At 41.9% G+C, this 21,949-nt stretch overlaps 3 protein-coding genes across 3 annotated transcripts in view; 2 read left to right on the plus strand and 1 right to left on the minus strand.

The window, feature by feature from the left end:
* The window catches only part of LOC309700493 (uncharacterized protein), a 2,098,293-nt gene that overhangs the window by 577,698 nt on the left and 1,498,646 nt on the right, over positions 1-21,949 (minus strand). The window lies entirely within an intron of this gene.
* On the plus strand, positions 790-14,118 carry LOC309697497 (neuroligin-2-like; the record flags this gene model as incomplete). The annotated part of the gene is made up of 3 exons (XM_082519430.1): positions 790-2,035; positions 13,268-13,421; positions 14,030-14,118. Coding segments are annotated over exons 1-3 (294 nt in total), but the record flags the coding sequence as incomplete, so codon positions are not given.
* On the plus strand, positions 14,127-15,964 carry LOC309700823 (neuroligin-4, X-linked-like). The gene is made up of 2 exons (XM_082524658.1): positions 14,127-14,320; positions 14,626-15,964. The coding sequence occupies exons 1-2, from the start codon at positions 14,220-14,222 to the stop codon at positions 15,452-15,454; spliced, it is 930 nt and encodes a 309-aa protein (XP_082380784.1). The 5' UTR covers positions 14,127-14,219; the 3' UTR covers positions 15,455-15,964.

A 21,949-nucleotide genomic window follows, 5' to 3' on the forward strand; every position in this document is an offset into this window, starting at 1 on the left:
ATCCATCCTCATAATACATGTTTATCAGTATCTGCTGTGACCATACTGCAGTAATAACTACAAGTCTACATTTCTGTGACTGTTGATCAATCACAGCAGGAATCTGAGCTCATCTCTGCACACAGAGCAGCTTCAGCTCTGGGATAAACTGCTCGCTTCACGTCCTTCTCAGCTCACAGACACTCATCCTGATATTTTCCTTTAACATTTGATGGTATAATTCATCTGAGTTTACACTTTATCTGCATAAATACAGAAAAACAGACCCAAACACCAGAAACCATCAGTTTCACGATCAACAGGAAGTGGCTCAAACGTCACAGTTTCATAACGTCACCCTGAACTCCACTCACGGAGTTTCTGTCGCCATTGTAGTTTTTAAAGTCCCGTGATAAAGGCGGGTCTTTCTGTGAATCCGCACGCTCATTGGCTAATAGCTCGACATTGACACATCGTTATCCAATGAGCGTGCGGGAACTTCCGACATAAAGTTGTTTCCTTTGAAAAACCAAAGTCTGATTATTTTTGCCTCCACTGACGGAGCCTGTTGTTCCCGCCACAGAGACACAGTAATGTCAGAGCGGTGTTAACACTCACCCTGCCTCAGCACAGCTCTCACTCTCCTCCTGCTCTCTCACACTAAACGGAGGCTCAGCTAAACTCACTTCCTCTCTACTTACAGGAAACCAGCGCTCAGAGGAGCCGACCGGCCTCACATTTCACCCACAGACACGAACAGCGTGGAATTATTTTATGTCATAAGAAGAAACATTCATGTTAACACTCACCTGCCTCAGCTCCACCTTCCTCCTCCTGCTTTCACTTTCACTGCTGCTCCCTAAACACAGAGGATGCTGGGACTTGTAGTTGTTTCCTTCCGGTGCGGTCTTCCTCTTTGTTTGTTTGTGTTTGTGTTCAAGTTATTTCGATCATGTAAACATCAACAGAACACGTGAAGCCACACAGAGTTTGTATGTCGAGGTGGGTAGGAGGGTTTGAGGGTTTGGGGAGGGGTCAGAGGGAAGAGGTCTCTCAGTCTTGACAATCCACATTGATGGCATTGCATCTTTCAACGTGTTTGTGGGTCGATTTGGATGCTCCAGGTGTGAGAGCAGCCACTCAGCCTCTGCTGCAGATGTGTGTCACAAGTTCATCTAGTAGTGAGACGGTGGCGCAAGATGGCGAGTTGAGCAGTCGCACGAATTAGGAGCTCGTTGAACTTGTCCCAGAATTTACTTTGTGTTCGTTATTGTTTCCACTCGAAAGTAGTAAAATGACTGCCCCAAGTATAGTTAAACCTGCTAAATTCAAACTCGACCTCAAAAAACAAGAAACAACATCGCCATGTGATGGAAAGGAAGACAGCAGAGAAGGAACGGATCATGACTACGTAGAAAAAACCTTGAAAAAAGAGTGGACGAGCAGCTAGCTGACCTGAGTGTGCAATGCAAGCAAGCTAGTACGATGCTAGCCAGCCTAGCCAAAGCGGTTCAGTTCAACTCGGAGGAGGTGAAAGAATGTAAACAAAAGGTTAAAGAGTTGGAGAGACGAAACGAGCAGTTGACCAAAGATAACTACGATCTCAAGGAGAGAGTGTGAGAGCAAGAAAGGTACAAAATGAGGTGGTGCCTCCGGATTAAAGGATTAGAAGAGAAAAGAGATGAAGGTGTCAGATCGCTGGTTATTGGAATTCTTGGCAAGATCGCACCTGATATGATATCAAAGCTTGAAGAATCTGTGGATGTGGTGCATAGAGTTGGGAAGAAGATTGAGAACAAGGTCCGACATATCATCATTCTGTTTGCTCTGAGACACGTGAAAGAGGAGATTTGGCGTCGCACCAAAGATTCGGCTGTCTGTAAGAACGGCGGTTTCCACTTCGCTGAGGTACTGCCGCGGGAGGACTGGGAAGAGAGGAGGCGGCTGTGGCCGCAAATTGAACAAGCCAGACGGGCTGGGAAACGGGCCTTTTTCCGGGGTCCTCATGGATACATCGAAGGACGGAGGATCATCGACGTTGAATGAAAGACTTGATGTAAGACTGTATACAGTGGAATATTATTAATGGGACAAAAGAGTTCTACTTAAAGTTAAAGGTTATTAGTCACTGAGTTGGTGACAAGTGTTACAATTTAAACTCATGTTTATATATTTTTCTTTTCTTTTTAAAAAAAAAAAAGTTATTTTCTTAGCATACTCTTATTATGGTTCACTCAAAAATTTCTTTTGGTTCATTAAACGTTCGGGGTTTGAAGGAAATTGTTAAGAGAAAGGCACTTTTTTTATTTTGCAAGGGGCAAAAATGTCACTGTCTGTTTTTACAAGAGACTCACTCTGTGGATGCCGATGTTACCTTTTGGGCTAATCAGTGGGGAGACAAGATTCTTTTCAGTCATGGATCTAACAGATCTGGAGGTGTGGCGATTTGTTTTAATAAGTTCCCAGGGGAGATTATAACATATAAAGCTGATAGTGAGGGTCATTGGTCAACTGCAGCTTGAAGAGCGAAGGTATATTTCTAATTGTTACAAATCTTTATGGACATAATAACGAAGGTCAAAATAAACATCTATTGGAAAATCTAACAAATGTTATTTCAGAGTTTAAAGTTATGTACCCCACAGATTACATCCTAGTAGGAGGAGACTGGAACATGACCTCAGATGAATGGATGGACAGATGGCCTCCTCGCTTAGGAAGGAGGCAACAGAATAACATTATTGAGAACTTTTCTAGTGATAATAATTTTACAGACATTTGGAGAAGTTTGAATCCTGGAGTTAAGAATTATTCATGGTTTAAACCTAATGGAGAAAGCAGGTCAAGAATTGATTATTGGTTAGTGAGCGATGACATTTTGAGGTGTACTTCACCATCTAAAATCTCCAAAGCACCCCTATCTGATCACTGTTTCATTGATCTTGTCTTAGAACCAACAAGGATGAAACGTAGTAGCAGGGGATATTGGAAATTTAATGCCAGCCTTTTAAATAAGGACAAGTATTGTGATAAAATTAGACATAAAATTACAGATATAAAAAATGATGACTCAGTAGTGGGTAATATACAGAAATGGGAACTTATTAAATTCAAAATCAGAGAATTCACTATAAAATTCTGCAAAGAACTGAACAGGGAAAAACGGGAATATGAAAGTAATTTACTTCGTGAAATAACTCAGTGCTGTAGTAAAGAAAAACTAAACGTGCAAGAAAAGAATAAATTGATGGAGTTACAAACTAAATTAGACGATCTTTACCTAGAGAAAGCCCAGGGTGCCTTTATAAGATCGAGAGCCAAGTGGATTGAGGCAGGTGAAAAGAACTCATCATATTTTAGTAAGCTGGAAAAGTGCAGACAGCAGAGAAATCTAATCTCAAGCTTGTTGATAAATGGGACTGAATGTAAAGATTTCAGAAAGATTGGAAAAGAAGTCTTCACTTTTTATTCCAAATTGTACTCCTCAGAATATTCAGCAGCTGATTCTGATAGTTTCTTTGATAAGATTCATAATCTCATCCCATGTATTGACAAGCCGTTCAAAGATCTGTGTGATTCAGAGCTTAAAATTGAGGAACTGGATTTGGTGGTCATGAAAATGGCATTAAACAAGTCCCCAGGGACAGATGGACTCACTACTAATTTTTATCAATTCTTCTGGAAGGACCTAAGAACTTTATTGTTTGATGCATTAAAGGAATCGATAGAGAAAAAAGAAGTGATGCCGAGCATGAAACAAGGGCTGATAACCCTGATCCCTAAATCGGGTAAGGATAAAAGAATTTTAGACAATTTAAGACCCATCACCTTACTAAACACTGACTATAAGATCCTGTCTGGAGCTGTAGCTGAGAGGCTAAAGAAAGGCATCTCAAACATTATCAGTGAAACACAATCAGGTTTTTTGAAAGGAAGACTAATTCATAACAATATTAGGCTGGTTTTGGATCTCCTTGAATACAGTGAATTAATCCAAGAGAGAGGGTACATCCTGTTCTTGGATTTTTACAAAGCATTTGACTCAGTTGAACATACGTTCATATTAAAAACTCTGCAGTCTTTTGGTTTTGGAGAGGAATTTATCAATGTTATAGAGATGCTATATAATGACATTAACAGCTCTGTTTTGCTAGAACATGGTACATGTTCAAGGTTTGAGGTTAATAGAGGGATAAGGCAGGGATGTAGCAGCTCACCACTTCTGTTCATCATGGTTGCTGAGCTGTTGTCTATTTTCATCATCATCATCATCATCAACTTTATTTATAAAGCACTTTAAAACAACCACAGCTGACACAAAGTGCTGTACATTGGAACTGTAAAATAAAATTACATGAGATATAAATAAAAAACAAATAAAAGAAGAGTGAAATCATTAATTAAATAACTACTGCATTAAAAAAGAAACTAAGTCTCACTGAGGTTAAAAGCCAAGGAATAAAAGTGGGTTTTAAGACGTGATTTAAAAGTGGACAGTGAAGGGGCCTCTCTAACATGCATGGGCAAATTATTCCATAATTTTGGAGCCACAATAGAGAAGGCCCTGTCCCCTCTGAGCTTCCTCCTGGATCTCGGTACCTCCAGGAGCAGCTGGTCAGCTGACCTGAGAGACCGACAGGGTATGTGGGGATGAAGAAGCTCAGAGAGGTAAGGCGGGGCAAGACTGTGTAGACATTTAAAAACAAACATAAGAATTTTAAAATTAACTCTAAAAGACACAGGCAGCCAGTGCAGAGAGGCCAGCACGGGGGTTATATGCTCTCTTTTTCGAGTTCCTGTTAGGAGTCGTGCAGCCGCATTTTGAACCAGCTGCAGACGTGAGAGCAATGACTGACTGACCCCCACATAAAGTGAGTTACAGTAGTCCAGGCGGGAAGAAATAAAAGCATGGATCACTGTTTCAAGGTGCTGCCTCGAAAGAAAAGATTTTAGTCTTGCCAGTCGCCTTAAATGATAAAAACTGGACTTCACCACTGCTCTGATTTGGTTGTCCAATTTAAAATCACTGTCCAACTTAAAACCAAGGTCAGTAACAACAGATTTAAAATAGACTTCCAGGGATCCTAAAACAACAGAGGAGGACTCACAGGGACCACTGGGTCCAAACACCAACACTTCTGTTTTCTTTTTATTAAAATTTAAAAAGTTTCGAGCCAACCAAGCTTTAATGTCATCTAGACATGTCAAGAGAGGTTTTATGGAGATGGCATCCTTGCGTTTTAGTGTCAAATAAATTTGGCAGTCATCGGCATAACAGTGAAATGAGATCCCATGCCTTCTAAGGATAGAACCCAGAGGCAGTAGATACAGAGAAAAGAGCAGTGGCCCTAAAATTGAGCCCTGTGGGACACCACATGACAGAGGAGCAGAAGACGATTCGTAACCGAGAAGGCTGACAGAGAAAGTTCTATCTGACAAATAAGACCTAAACCAATTGAGTGCAGTGCCACCAATACCCACTACATCATGTAATCGAGAAATTAAAATATTGTGGTCTACTGTGTCAAAGGCAGCAGTTAGGTCAAGCAAGACAAGAACAACATGGTTACCAGAATCACATGCCAGAAGGATGTCATTAAAAACCCTTAGTAATGCAGATTCTGTGCTGTGAAGGGTTTTAAAACCTGACTGAAAAACCTCAAAGATTCCATTTTCATCTAGAAAATCTTTCAGTTGACTAAAAACAATTTTCTCTAAAACCTTGGAGACTAAAGGCAGCTTGGAAATAGGCCTATAGTTCGCTAAAACTGTGTGATCAAGGCCAGGTTTCTTAAGCAGTGGCTGTACTACTGCATGTTTGAAATTTGCAGGAACCACATCAGAAGACAGACTGCTGTTAATAATGTCAAGGACATACTGTTGTATACTAGGAAAAATTTCTTTAAAGAATTGTGGAGGGACAGGATCCCGTGGGGAACCTGTGGGCTTAATATGGCGAACCACATCCTCTAAAGAGGAGAGCGTCACAAGCTCAAACTGAGTGAAAACAGCAGCGCAAGGGACAGAGACAGAGGGGTCAGAGTCAGGAGCTGTGATAAGAGCCCTGATGGTGACAACCTTTTCAATAAAAAAGTTCAGAAAATCATTGCAAATCTCAGGAGAAACTTCCAAACAGACATTCAAAGGAGTATTAAGAACAGTGTCAATGGTCCTAAATAACACACGTGGGTTATGACAGTTGGAAGAAATAATATTTGCAAAATATTCCCTTTTTGCCTCTTTAACAGTGTTCTGGTAGCGATGCCAGCAGTCTTTGAGAATTTGAAATGATACATGCAGTTTATCCTTTTTCCACCTCCGTTCTGCTCGACGACATTCCCTCTTAACAGCACGACTGCTCTCATTAAACCAAGGCTCAGGTTTAGCCTTAAGCTGCCTGGTTTTTAAAGGAGCCACAGAGTCCATGATTTTTTGACAGCAAGAATTAAACCAGGAATGTAGGTCTTCTGTGTCAGAGGAATTATTTTGATTAAAAACAGTCACATTAAGGGGTTAACTGTGATGGGTGAACAGATAATAATCAGTCAGCTGGCAGATGATACCACCCTGTTTCTAAAAAATGAGGACCAGATTCCTTTAGCCTTGCAGGCGATCAACCATTTCTCCAAAGCTTCTGGCCTACAGCTGAATATTAATAAATGCAAAATTCTAGCTCTGCATGAGTGTCCCCTGCAAGCAATAAATAATATGCAGATCAAAAAAGAGGTGAAGTATCTGGGCATTGTAATTTGCAAGGATAAGACATCAACAGAAAATAAGAATATCTGTACCAATATAGAAAAGTGTAAGTCAATTTTAAACATGTGGCTGCAAAGGGACATAACTCTGTTTGGGAGAAGCTTGCTAACCAACATGGACAGTCTGTCCAGACTCATCTATCCAGCCTTTTCTCTGCCCATACCTCCAAAACTAATTAAATCTATAAATACTCTTAATTTTAGGTTCATATGGAGGAACAAATGTCATTATATAAAGAAAAATGATGTGATTAAGAATTATGAAGAGGGTGGGGCTAATGCCACTGACTTTGATGTTATGAATGGTGTACTAAAATTGAAATGGTTAAGATCTTTCATTAGGAACAAAAATTCCTTTTGGAACATTATTCCCAATGTGATTTTTGGCAAAATGGGTGGAATAGACTTTTTGTTACGTTGTGACTTTGATTGCAGTTCGTTACCTGTTAAACTCTCAGCTTTCCATCAGCAGGTCCGTCTCTACTGGAAATTAATCTATAAACATAGCTTTACTCCTCACAACACCCCTATATGGAACAACAGGTATATCCGTTTGTGTAGGAAATCTGTGTACGTGGATGAATGGAGATCTAAAGGGATTTGGGCTGTAGCTCATTTTATGGATGATAATGGGGTCTTACTAAAACATGAGACGTTTTGTGAGAAATTTGATGTAAGATGTACTGCTAAGAGATATAAATCCCCAGTGAAAGCCATCCCAGTCCCTTTGAGATCAATGATAAAAGAAGATATTGTGCACTCTAAAATTTCTCCTGGACTGAGGCAGCTCTGCATAGCTGGAGTTGAATTTGGTGACAGCAGGTTTACAAACAAAGTGATCAGGAATATTTTGATAAATGAAATTTGCCCAAATCCGGTTAAAAGAAATTATATCCTTAAAGAATTTGAGACCATGGAGGTTAAGGCGATAAGACAAAAGTCTACAGGGAGAGCAGAATTATTAGGCAAATGAGTATTTTGTCCACATCATCCTCTTCATGCATGTTGTCTTACTCCAAGCTGTATAGGCTCGAAAGCCTACTACCAATTAAGCATATTAGGTGATGTGCATCTCTGTAATGAGAAGGGGTGTGGTCTAATGACATCAACACCCTATATCAGGTGTGCATAATTATTAGGCAACGTCCTTTCCTTTGGCAAAATGGGTCAAAAGAAGGACTTGACAGGCTCAGAAAAGTCAAAAATAGTGAGATATCTTGCAGAGGGATGCAGCAGTCTCAAAATTGCAAAGCTTCTGAAGCGTGATCATCGAACAATCAAGCGTTTCATTCAAAATAGTCAACAGGGTCGCAAGAAGCGTGTGGAAAAACCAAGGCGCAAAATAACTGCCCATGAACTGAGAAAAGTCAAGCGTGCAGCTGCCAGGATGCCAGCATAGGAAAATTGGGTTGAACAGTGAGACTGCATTTGTGGGGTTTAGAAACATCCAGAGCATCGCAACAGAAAGGTAAATAAAAAAAGTAAGAGAGAGAGATAAAGAAATAAATGAACTAATAATACATAAATGAATAGAAAAATAGAAAACACACATGTAGAAATTGTCACATGTGAAATTGTTTTTGGAGAGAATCAGAAGTGAGACAGTTTGAATCCACAGTTCAGCGCAAAGATGCAGGAATTAAATCTGATTATAAAAACACATCGAGGCAACGAAGACCAGCTTACACTCAATATTAATATGAACACACAACATACACGCAATGAAGACATGCTTACACTCATGAATGTGAATACATGACATAAATGCTGAATGGTGTAGATTTAACACACTTAAAGGCTGAAGCTGAGGAATAACTCAGGAAGTTGCAGGACAATAGAGCGACTTTTGTGACAAGGAAAAAGAGACTGGGAGGACCAACCAGGGATTAGAAGCTTAAAGCAGGTTTAAAATAGTGAATTAGAAGTGGTTTCCAGCTGATTGAGCAAAAGAAGTGACGACTGTAGAAATAAAAATAAAATAATAATAATTGAATTATGCAGCAATGTTTTGAATATGCATTTCTGTTGTCAGGGCAACTTCTCGAGATGTGACTCAATATGCAAATTAGTTGAATGAGTGGGGACAGAAAAAAAGAAAAACTCAAGTTTCCTGTCTGAGACATGAGTGAAGTTTGCATTGAGAGAAATATATCTGTGACTGTGTGAGAAGAACTGTTTGGTAAAATATATGATAGCAGCCGCAGGACAATTAAATAAAGTCTGTGACTAAGTGCAGTCGTGCAGATCTGGAGAAGAAGTTTATAATTTAGTGATGACACATTGTTATAAAGTGTTTAGAAAGGGCTTAATGGGAATATTACTGTTGGGCAAACTGTGCGGCTTTAACAAGATTTTCTGTGTATTTAGCAGGTGAAACTCTGTCAGCTGACTTCAGACTGTCAGGAAGCTGAAGAACCTGAGGCCAACCACTGAAACATGATGTGGGCAAAATGAACAGAGGGAGGGATTTTAAAGGTGAACATTTAGGACTTACTGCAAATGTTACTATGTCAAAGTTACTGTGACTCAAACAGAGGAAATTCTGATTTTTTTCTTTCCACACCCAGCATGTTTTGGGTGTTATATGCTATTAAATACTTTTAAATAAATTAAAAAGTATTTAATAGCATATAACACCCAAAATATGCTTCGGTTCACATTTAACTCCAGAAAATCATCAATCAAAACATGGATATTACCTGACCACAGATTCGTGGTGACGTCACTGCTCTTTTAACTGTTCAGTGTCTTTGTTTGTTTGCTGGTTGTAGAAATGGTTTATATGAGCTTTGAGCTGAGAGTCAGAGGTTTCTGTGGACACTGCTCATGTCAGCACTTATATTTCTGACCTTTTCTTATAACCGATTAAACATGATCTCCTCCCTTTTGCCCCCATTTTTGGTGGTGTAGGTACAAATGATCAGGCATGACATTCTCATAATAAATAAGATACTGCAAATAATTATTTCTGCATTTGTGCGATTGAAGTGAATTGAAAATGTGTATGAAATGACACTGTTTTAAAGATTTGGCCTAAATAATTTTGGAGTGAATGAGTCTAAACATGATGACCTAACTAGTGATACCCTGTCACACACACACACACACACACACACACACACACACACACACACACACACACACACACACAGCATGTTATGCCAGTTTCAGCTGAAACTATGTTTCAAACCATGTTCCGGGTTTTTAGTTCACCATTTATGAGGCTTCAAGAAGAAAATAAAAGACAGATCTGAATGTTTGAAAATGTTTTGGAAAGATTCTGTAAAGATGAGATGAAAAATACTCAAAGGATAAATTTAATTGGTTTATTATTTAGATAAGTTGAAAAAAGTTAAACAAGTAAATGAAGAAACAAGGCAGAGGAGAGAAAAGCCCAACAATCCCCTCTGAGCAAGCAGTTGGCGACAGTGGGGAGGAAAAACTGCCTTTAAACGGGCAGGAACCTCCGGCAGAACCAGGCTCAGGAGGGGACAGTCAACGGCCGGGACTGGTTGGGGGGGTTAACAGAGGTGGAGCAAGACGAGGCTACATCAGGTGAGGAAGCAGTAGCGTCTCTCCTCCGGAACAAGTGGAACCATTTTCTCTTTTTTTTCATGCACTTTTCCACGAGCGCTTTTTTCTCCAGGATGAGATTTCTCAGCTCATCGATGGTTTCTGCGTTTTGTTCTTCAAGTTTCTCACATCTTTGTTCCACCTCTTCCAATGTTGCTTGTTGTTCTTCAAGCTTGTCTTTGAGTTGTTTGGATGTTGCCTCCTGTATCAGCTTGTCCTTGTGCATGTCTGCATTTCTCTGTTGGACCTCTTTGTGCTTGTCTTCTAACTGCTCGTTTCTTTTCTGGATTTCTTGGAGCGTGAGCTGCAGGTCTTCATGTATTTTGTCTTCTTGTTGTTTTTGCGCCTGCATTTGAGTGTTTTCACGCTTCAAGTTATTGAATTCCACCAAAATCCCCTTAACGAGCTCGGAGTTGTTTCTCGCTATCTGATCGATCCTTCTCTGCATCTGTGAGCAGCGTTTCTCCAGTTTGTCCTTTTCTTCTTCCACTTTAGTTGCTTTGTCCTCCAGCTGATTACAAAACTCTTGCAGTTTTAGATTTTTAGACTCAAAGTCCTGGACGACACGTTTTCCTTCTTTCAGTCTTTCTTGCTGTTGCTCTTTCTGTTGAAGAAGGTCTTTATTTTGGCGCAGTGTTTCATCCAGGCTTTCTTTCAGCATGCGGTATTTTTCCTGCATGCTCTTCAGTTCGTGCTGCATGTCTCGTTGCTTTTTGTCCTGCTCTTCCTTCTGTTGGAGGAATTCTTTCTTTTCTTCCACAGCTTCATGGAGCTGTCTTTGGAGGAGCCGATTTTTTCGGTCCATGTATTGGAGATCCCGTTGTATCTTATCAGTCATCGTTTTCTTGTCTTGGAGCTGGTTGGTCATTTCTTTTAGTTCTGCACTCTTTTGCCTGTTTTCTTTAATGAGGTGCACAATCTGCTCTCGGCTCTGAGCAAACTTGATTCCCCAGCCCTCATTAATAATTTTTATGTCCGGCTGGCGCTGTTGTCTTTCTTCCAGCTCTTTATTTTGGGCTTCCATTCGTCTACATTTGTCCTCCAGTTGAAGTTTCTCTTCTTCAATTTGTTGCATTTTTTTCTGGAGAAGGTAGTTTTCCTTCCTACTCTCCTCTAACGCCCTTTGGAAGGATGAGGAGCCATTTGGGGAAATTGGCCGGCCACGCCAGGAAGGAGAGGCGGCGTAATCTTTTTGAATTGGTTGTTTTTTTCTTGGAAACATGTTGGAGTTTCTATACGATGACTTTGAAGAGCTTGTGGTGAACGTTTTGTAGGCTGCAAACACAGATGCTGCTGAAACGAACTAAAACTTGCTGTTTCTCACCCCTACTTAAGGAAAAACATCAAAGGACTTAAGATTCTTAAGATCTATGACATCATCACTCCCTAAGCCAATGAGATTGTCACAAGACATTTTGGAATGGGGTATTTTTTTTTAAACTGTTTTCAAACTTAACTTAAAATTTCAGTGTTTCCTGGTTGTGGACTATTGGTTAGTCCAGCCGATTAAGAAATTAATTGTCACAAACATCACTAATATTATATAACAGACGACAGAAAACACGAGTTTTTTTTCTACTCAATAGAGGTATAATAAAAGTTTTTTTAATTATCCTACTTTTTATAAAAGAGAACATTTATTAAAGATTATGTATTTAATTAAAAAACTCTGTTCATCTAAAGCAGGGGTCAGCAACCTTTAAGACCCAAAGAGCCAAAGAGCCATAATTGGCCTATCTGGGGTTGAAAGGCTCGATAAATGCACGGCGTTTCGCCGGGTACACCGGCTTCCGCGAGTGTGACGCTTATTTTGAGCGATGAAAAAATAAGAAAATATAATTTTATTTGTATATTGCAAAATCACAATAATCTTCCAATTTAGAAATACAAGTTAAAAAAAGAACTAACATAAATAAAATACACTTCAGCTAATTTATTTTCACAAACCACGCGGAGCCGTACTATAAGGACTAAAGAGCCGCAGGTTGCCGACCCCTGATCTAAAGGGTTTAACAAAAAGGGGGAGCTTCCTGCTGGAAATTGAAATGTCCCCATGTCCCCACTGGGCGATCGTGGCTCAAGAGTTAGGAGTTCGCCTTGTAATCGAGCCCCAGCTTGGACAGTCTCGGTCGTTGTGTCCTTGGGCAAGACACTTCACCCGACAAGACACTTCACCCGTTGCCTACTGGTGGTGGTCAGAGGGCCTGGTGGCGCCCCAGGGTGGCTGTAGCTACATCACCAGTGTGTGAATGTGTGCGTGAATGGGTGGATGACTGAACGTGGGTGCTTAACTAGTTAAAAAAACAAACAAACATCTGTCTCTTATTTTTTATGTCACACAGGAAAGAAGCTTCAATGTCTGATGAGAAGACATTAATTTGTTGGTGTTTGTGGTGTTTGGTGCAGTTTTCTTGTTCTCTGGCTTGTTGTTTATTTACAGTGGAGATGAAGATCTCTAACAAGTTGATTTGTTCACATTTGCACATTTTTAAGAGGAATGTGTTTTTTTGAGTTTGTACACTATATGCATGTAAGGCAACCGTTTCCTTTTTCTGTATTTTTGTGTGCTGCTCTTTTAACAAAAGGGGAACAAAAGACATTTAAATCGACCTCAGATGATTTGTTTAAATTTTTACAAGGTCTTACTGAGGTGATGCAAAGTGAAACATGCTTCTTTTTTGGTAATGTGCTGGAAAAGCTTGAAAATTGACCTTGAATGTGCTTAAAAAGTGCTTGAATTTGACCCTAAAAATGTGTATGAACCCTGCATATATTGCAGTATTTACATTTTATAGTAGGAATTTCATGGCAACAGCTAATCTTTATTTTGTTTACTGGGAAATGAAATGCTGCCAATTCACAAAGCTGTGCTTCAGCTGCACTTCCTGTTGTAGACTTGTGATGCACACAGGCTCTGTTCCAGCACTCAGCATGTTCTTCCTTATTTGCTCCACCAGGGGGAGCTCCTAAACTATGACATCTTGATAGGAGTGAACCAGGGAGAGGGGCTGAAGTTTGTGGACGACAGTGAGGACAACGACGGCATCTCAGCTGCGGCGTTCGACTACACCATCTCCAGCTTTGTTGACAACCTCTACGGCTACCCAGAGGGTGAGGACGCCACCTCTGTACACTGCCACTTTTTCAGTTATTCCATTTTACAGCCTCCTCTCACTTAACTGCATTTTGCAGCATCATCAGGTTTTGTCTCATTAGGAGCCGCGTTTGTTGATTTGTTCGTTTTTTTCTGTTTGCTGTATTCATTAAAATAAACGGATAATCGTCAAAATGACAAATGTGGACAATTATCAAAGCTTACATTACAATTCTGACAGCTTGAGTTCACATGAATTTTCAAAAGAATATAAAAAGCTGTGAAAGTGCTTTAAGCGTTTAAAACATGCGAGTAAAGAATGGAATCAGTAACATGTGAGCCCAGTGAAGTGCATCAAACAAGACAAGCGTGCTAAAGAGAGCCACTCATCCACATCACGGCGTGTCTGCGCCTTAACCTTTGAGGCTCTGTGGGCAGTAATGCTATCATCCCCCAGGTAGTCGGCTCCCAATCTCAGTGTCGGTGTTTCTGACAGATCGGCCTGCGAACCCCTCACAGCCGGACCACAGTCACAGTACAGACATGTTTGGATAATGCAGTCATGCTTCCTCTCTGCTGCCTGTCACTCCTTCTGTTATCAGAAAGACTTTTTTTTCCTCTCTAGATTTCTCACTCACTTCCTGTTTACGGACCACCAGTGGGTGGCACCAGCTGTGGCCACTGCCAAACTCCATGCTGAGTTTCAGTCCCCAGTTTACTTTTACACGTTCTACCACCACTGCCAAACCGAGACGCGGCCCGAGTGGGCCGACGCCGCGCACGGAGACGAGATACCTTACGTGTTCGGCGTACCGATGATCGGTGCCACGGACCTGCTCCCGTGCAACTTCTCCAAGAACGATGTGATGCTGAGCGCTGTGGTCATGACTTACTGGACTAACTTCGCAAAGACTGGGTAGGCCGCATGTCACAGTAGTGTAAACTGTACACGTTACTGTATGTTCTCTGATAGCCTTCTAGTCATCTTGAATACTTGAATCTGGGTTGCTAGTTTAATTCCCGTGTGGCTTTGAAGAATTGAACATACTGGTTCACCAAAAGCATCCAGATCCCAGAGCAGCCGGTTGGTCTTAGATAGTTTAAAGGTTGCACAGAGAATGGGCCTCCTGTCTGTATTCAGTGTATTGATGCCACATGTTACTTATAATGGAGACTGAATATAACTTTGAACTGAAACGTTTAACCTTTATGCTCCACCAGGGACCCCAACCTGCCCGTCCCTCAGGACACCAAGTTCATTCATACCAAGCCCAACCGCTTCGAGGAGGTCATCTGGACCAAGTTCAACTGGAAGGACAAGCAGTACCTTCACATCGGTTTGAAACCTCGTGTCAGAGACAACTACAGAGCTAACAAAGTGGCCTTTTGGCTGGAATTAGTCCCTCATCTTCACAGCCTGCACGACGTGCTCTTTCCCACCACTACGCGCTCCCCCGCAGGCCGTGACCCCGGCACCATGAGGCCCAGAAACAACGTTCCTCGAACCACTCGTCATCCTTACCCTACCTTCCCATCAGATCCTGATCCCGAGGGCTCAGAGCGCCCGCCCCAGGACCTCTTTCCCAGACACACCCGCGACTACTCCACCGAACTGAGCGTGACAGTTGCAGTTGGAGCGTCGCTCTTCTTCCTCAACATCCTGGCCTTCGCCGCCCTTTACTACAAGCGTGACAAGCGGCACGAGATGCGCCGGCACCGGCTGTCCCCTCAGCGGGGCGGCCCCGCCAACGACCTGGCTCACAGCCAGGAGGAGGAGATCATGTCCCTGCAGATGAAGGACTGGGAGCACGACGCTCACCACGACATGGAGCCCCTGCGACCCCACGACATCCTGCGGCCCGCCTGCCCTCCCGACTACACCCTGGCGCTGCGCCGCGCCCCCGACAACGTGCCGCTGATGAAGCCAAACACCATCACCGTGATCCCCAGAACCATCACCAGCATGCAGCCTCTTCACGCCTTCAACACATTCCCCTCCACCGGCCACAACAACACCCTGCCCCACCCCCACTCCACCACCAGGGTATAGTAGGGACAGGCCCGACACAGCGCCACCTAGGGACCAGGAACACTGGCTCTGCTTCCGCTCTGGAAGGGAGGCCTCTAGACGTGGGCCTTCGTTCTGTCCTCTTATTCTCTTCTTTCTCCAAAAGCAACTACACCTGCTGCGTCATGTGCTGTGAAACTTGGCAGCTCCCTCCACTGGTGGCATGTGGAGGTGCAACTGAAGTGTCCAGCAGCAGATGAGCAGTTTGGGGTGGGTGACTCAGATCTTTCAAAGATACTGTTTTCAAAGACGGTCTGCTGTTTCCAGGCTCAAGACCTCCAACATTTGTCAAAGGGACGAATGCTCTCTCGCTCCTCGCTGTTTTCTCTTTTTTACGTTGGCGTCATCTCTTTTTCCATCTCCTGTGTGTTATGTGCACATTATGCTTCTCTTTTCTACATCCGTGTTTTATTACTGCTCTCTTCCTCTCATTTGACACGCCTCCCTCCTGCTCTTCTCTAAAAATTCCCGATCTGCTGAGCAGTCTGGAGGGGGGAGGCGTACACTAAATATATAACTATGAAAACACTGATATCTTTCATTCTACCAGCATTTTTAGGTGCCAAGTAAGTACTGCTGTGTTTCATTTCTCATCGAGGGAGAAGAAAAACCAAAGAAAAATAGAGTTTCGCTATTTACCGTCAACTAACAGAGTTCTGTCATGTTCTCATGACAAAGTGCCAAACTGGCCTCAGTCGTGATTTTCTTTCTTCCATCTTCTCTTTTTGTTGTTTTGTTTGAAGCATTTGTTTAATTGTTGTTTTTTATTGTGTGGAAAGAATTTTTCTGAAAATATAGATATAGAGAAATGATATTATATATAGTTCTATATAAAATGTGTACAAAGGAGAAAGTATATAAAAGGGTTTTCTCAGTGGGGGATCTATGCATGAATTATTTTTAAAGACGCGGGGAAAAGGACACTGTACCTGTCGATGCACGTTTCCCAAAATCTAAACGAGTCATATCGCTCCATGTTTGCTACTTTTGGTTTTTGGTTTTCTCCCGCAGAGTAAGAGCATCGCAGGAGCATCGCAGGAGCATCGCAGGAGCATCGCAGGAGCATCGCAGGAGCATCGCAGGAGCATCGCAGGAGCTCCTGAAGTCAAACGACGCCTCCCAGCACTCATTTATTAAAACGGAGTCGATGCCAAAAGTCTTAAACGTTAGAATCAAAGCAACAGCTGTGAACTCAGTCATGGTGTCATGTGCAGCGTCCATCTTACTGTCACTGATTTTTAATTTTAGGGTACGTGAGGTAAAGCGTCCGTCGATGTAGCTTGATTGTACAAAATTATTTTTCTACGTTATTAACAAAACAGAGCAGAGACTGATGCTGCTCCTGTCTGACCCCCTTATGTCTTGTGTGTGTGTGTGTGTGTGTGTGTGTGTGTGTGTGTGTGTGTGTGTGTGTGTGTGTGTGTGTGTGTGTGTGTGTGTAGGAGCTGCTGTCGCTGTGTGTGATATCACATCTGCATCACTCAAGGGTAGGCGGCCCCGCGTCAGACAACAATAAACAAAAAGCAGAAAAAGGCCAACAGTAAAAACTCAGACTCCAGCATGAGCTCCTTCCTGCTGCTTAACCAGTCACCTTCCTCCATATCATCACTGCTCCCTCCCTCCTCCTCTCTCCATCCTAGACTGCCTTTGTTATTTAACACCGACCCCCCCAAACTGATAATCAGACAAATTCCCAAACAGCTGACTTCACTGTGTCGACACCGTTCCTGACTATTTCTGACCTCAGCTCAGCTCTGCTATTATCCTCACATTAAGGGTTCGTTCACCTGCCTGCAGATGATCTGTGAGCTCGTCGGTTGTAAATTAAACTCTAAGCACACTGAGGGTAACCGGGAGGCGTTCAGGGCCTGCAGTGCAGAGCTGCAACATGAAAAAAAGGGATGGGGGCTCAGATCTCCTGAACAGGGTGGAAACAACACGGTGGGTTTGTGCTGTTTGTGATTCCTGCTCCGTCACTCTGGTGGAGACGACTGCAGCTCAGCAGCGCTCCCTGCTGACCCTCTGATGAAGATGTCAACAGTATGTAAACTGAGCTGATGTGCTGCTGTTTGAGCCCACGTGGTAGCGTACGTCCAGTATGGGAGAACTTAGTCACCGGTGCTGTCTTTGCTTGTGCTCTAGCTTTAGCCTGTTTGATTGTTTGTTTTCTATTTTATTACTGCCTAAAAGGGGAGGTGGGGGAAACACATGCCTGACTTCTCCTGTCAGAGGTTTTGTAAGCTCAGTGGAAGGGAAACGTGCACAATGTAAATCATAAAACAACTGAGTGGGGCTGTGCTGCAGGTGGATCAGTGCTGTGGACAGTAGCTGTGGAAAAGAGACTGGACAAAGACTCTCAGCCTTAAATACAGGACAGAGGATGATCCGATCATCTTTCAGCTAACAGTGTCGAGCAGAAGGACGGCCGGCTGATGCGTCCGTACGAACCCTTTTGTACTCACTCCTGTGTATAAGGAGGTGGCGAGGGGTTGTGTAGTTAACCTCAGTGATAGGTTTGTAGCATAAACCTATTCGTTGGAACGTTAAGGACAATTTAATTACATAGCAAAGCAAGACACGAGTAGGCAAAGTTCTTCATGTTTCCCGTGCACGGGAGAGAACCGGACAAACGCCGTTCCTTCGCTTCACCCCAGTTGCTCTCGTCCGCTCCCCCGTAACACTGCTCTTTTATTGAGGTTACATGAATATACATATGACGTTCATTAACATATGACGTCTACATACAAACAAAGAGTACCTTGCCTGTGCGTGTGTGTGTGTGTGTGGGGGGGGGGGGGTCAGAGTGTGACCCCATAAAGACTTCCCTAAACCTGCTGGTCTGGAAGTCCAGCAGTTCATCTAAACAAAAGGCACTTAGCCTAAATCAGATATAGATACATTTATCCTAAATGAACAGAGGGAGTGACTTTAAGTCTGATTTCAGACTATGTCAGTATTAGTTAAGCCAAGAGTCGGGCAAAAGCTTTATGACCCGGAAAGTTCTAATTCCCACAACATATTGTTCGATTAGTAAGCAAAACTTTTCTGTGATGAAGATTTTTGGGGTTGTTGTTTTAGTGATGGGTTCATTCTGTCAGTTAGCTTTGGCTTGTTTTCTTATTTCAATAGAGGGAGTTTTACTAAACATGGACATGTCGAGGAGCGGCTCATTATTTCTGTAACAGTGCACTTAGAGAAAACTGTCAGGTGTCGCCCCCTTTGGTGATGATGTTTTGTGCTCTGATGAGCTAATAATCAGCTCTCTTTTCCTCCTTCTTTGTTCTAAGCAGGCCTGCAAGATTGAATTAACAGCGCTGTAAAACATTGTTGTGAGAGCAAATATAAGGTGAGCTTTTCCAGATTACAATGGGCTGAGGGAAAGGTCACCTGTGGGAACCTGCGAGTTCCTGTCTAAAGGATTGCAGCGAGTCAATCCAGTCCAAGATCATAAAGAACTCTTTTTCTAAAAACAAAAGAAAGAACAAATAAATGAGCTCATATTGATGAGGGTGGAGACTCTGATGCTTTGTGCGTGAGGCTCCACTATCAGCAAGATCTAGTGTGAATGTGTGTGCATGATGTGTGTGACTGGACTGTGACTGGACTGACCATGTGGACTAAAGTGTTGACTGACTTGACACTGAGACAAAGACTGGACCAACGTTAGGATGAGTAGATGCTGACAAACAATTCACGACGCCGGTAAGAAAAGGGTGGATGCTTTGCTTTGCTTTTGGCAGGAGCACAAGAGAGAGAGAGGGAGACCGAAAGGTATCGATTTGTCACATGGCATCGATTTGTCACATGGCATCGGTTTGTCACATGGCATCGATTTGTCACATGGCATCGGTTTGTCACATGGCATCGATTTGTCACATGGCATCGGTCTGTTAGGTTTTGGGATGAGAACGTGTTGGATGGTTATCTGTCTTGGTCTGGTGGAGGTCTCTTCCCATAAGAAGACTGATGACTTTTTCATTAACACTGAAGTGTTTCTTTTTTCTCTCTCCCCTCAGATGACTTCACACTATAACCAAGGACACCTCATAGGGGATCATCTGATTGTGGCTTCTCTAATAATCTTTCTAATAGTAATATTGTTCACTGTTATGTTACAGAGTGAAGTGAGATTAGTGCTGTAAAACTTCCATAACACTGAACAGATGCCACCACAGATATGTTGAAATCTCAGTCAAAACTAGCAAAAACAAATGAAATCCATGAATCAGAAATGCTGATTGTTGAACAGATAATTCAGTCTGTGCATGAGGAGGATCCACTTTAGACTAAACTACATACAGAAACACAGGAACCAGGGCACAGTGTAAATCCAGGAGCTCTGTGTGCAACAGCTGACCTGTATGAACACAAAACACTGATTGAAGTCCACGTTGATGCTTTCTGTCTGTTTAACTTTTACATTTGAAGCAACACATTTTACTTCAAACACACAGATCAGGTAGAAAACTGTGGATTAGAAAACAAATTCATCAAGAAGGTCCTGAAGCAAGAAGTTCATCATTGCATAGAGAAAGAAAAAGGACATGAATCATCCCACGGGTCTGTGCAGTCGTTATATTATCATCACCTAAATCATGTCTGCATACTGTGTGTGTGTGTGTGTGTGTGTGTGTGTGTGTGTGTGTGTGTGTGTGTTGCTTTTTTAAATCTTCTACTTAGAGTTCAAACTTGGATAGTGATAAAAACATTGCACTGCTTCATTTAATATCTAATTGAACACATCTGTGGTTGAATTTGAATCTTAAATGTTTTGATTTCAAAGATGTGGTTCTGATATGAAGGAACAGGAAGTAAATTGTTGCCATGGATACAGTGAAACAGACGCCTCAGACCCTTATTTTTTATTTCTTTGACTTTTTATTTTATTGATTCATTTCTTTATTTTTACATTTTAAAAAGTGTATTTGTCTGAATGAACTAATCCCCATTTCCCATGCTTTGTATCACTGGTCATACTGGGAACAGCCATAGAAAATGTTTGTAAAGAAGAAATCTTAAACATGAGCAGATTCTCAGGCGATTTCTGTTTCCTAACCATTGTTTCAGTAACACGTCCCATCACTACATGTGTGTTAAAGATTTCTTTGGGATCAAAATCATCCACTGACAGTTATCAGCACAAACAGGATGCAAAAATCCAAAGTTCAGACTTCAGAGTTACTAAAACAGAGATCTGAGGAAAACTGGTTCTTCACACGACGTTTCATGTGTGAACAGTAGAGGTGGTTTCATTTTCACATGTAGGTGTTGCAGTGAGGATTGCAGGGAGACATTTGCTGAATAGCTGCAGCTCTGCTCCTGTAGACTGCCTCTGAATGTGTGTGTGGTGATAAAGTCACTTTAATTAAATGTCACCTGTCAGGGAAAACTTTGTGTTGACTGAAGAAAGTTCACTTCTCTTTCATTGCAGCTCCACTCTTATTTTTGATGCACTCATTTGTTTCATAAATGATTTCAATGATTTTGCCACAGCTCTGCATTGTCAGGTCAGAGCATGTGTGCTTTTGATGAAATGCTGATATGATGACGCTTGATTGGGGAAAGATTTCCACAGGTGGTGTTGTTGGTCTCCTTCTTCCAGTTTTCTTGTTGCTGCCTCTCTCCTCGCCTCAGTTGCTGCAGCTGTATCATGTATGTTGTTATGTTACATACAAAGAGGAATTTGTGACATTAAAGAGTAAAGATTCTTCTAATTGTTTTCATCTCATCTCCTACTGCTTTAGTCTGCGTGGACAATATATGAGTAAATCATTACCAAGCCAGATTATATTTGGAATATTTCAAACAGAGGACATTACAGTGAAATCTGCTTTCAATGTGACATTTACTTTGATCCTTTAAGACACAGTTTATACATCAGACAAGCTGTTTGCAGAGCGATTAAATGTTTGATATTGTTGTTAAAGTTGTACAGATGAGCGTTAATCACCAACAGCTTCATTCATGTGGATGAACTGGACGGTTCCAGGGAAACTATCAGGATCACACGCCTCCAGTGGTCACTGTGAGTAACTACAACTCTGCACATACAATAATTAAGATGAAGAAATGTTTTTATTGTAGAAAGATGAACCAAATGTAGTTTGACTCTCTGACAAACGATGGCAAGATAAAAGTAGTTTGTTAAAAAAGACACAAAAATGGTAACAATGCAAACAAATACAAACAACAGCATATCCTGATATGAGGCTCACAGATCAGGATCAGTACAATACGTAGCAACCGACATTGATGTTGCCATGGTGACCGCTGCTATATATAGTGTTTCTGTTACCTCACTTGTCTGGCTGTTTTTCATTTTACTAATGAGTTCACTCTCTTCCCTCACTTTCGTCTCTTCCTCGTGTTTGAGCTCCTCTCAGAGAGGATTTAAGAAAGAGCTTTGATGATGGCTGTAGCTCAGGAGACAGAGCAAGGCATCTAATGATCAGAAGGTTGGTGGTTCAATCCCTGACT

The sequence above is a fragment of the Aulonocara stuartgranti genome (genome assembly GCF_965226115.1).
Source record: "Aulonocara stuartgranti genome assembly, chromosome: 3".
NCBI classification, from domain to species: Eukaryota; Metazoa; Chordata; class Actinopteri; order Cichliformes; family Cichlidae; genus Aulonocara; species Aulonocara stuartgranti.

Excerpts from the sequence above, each read along its gene's own strand:
- LOC309700823 (XM_082524658.1), top strand. The coding sequence starts at position 14,220 with ATGATCGGTGCCACGGACCTGCTCCCGTGCAACTTCTCCAAGAACGAT. Across the intron at positions 14,321-14,625 it reads ACTAACTTCGCAAAGACTGG|GGACCCCAACCTGCCCGTCC; the intron begins GTAGGCCGCATG and ends ATGCTCCACCAG.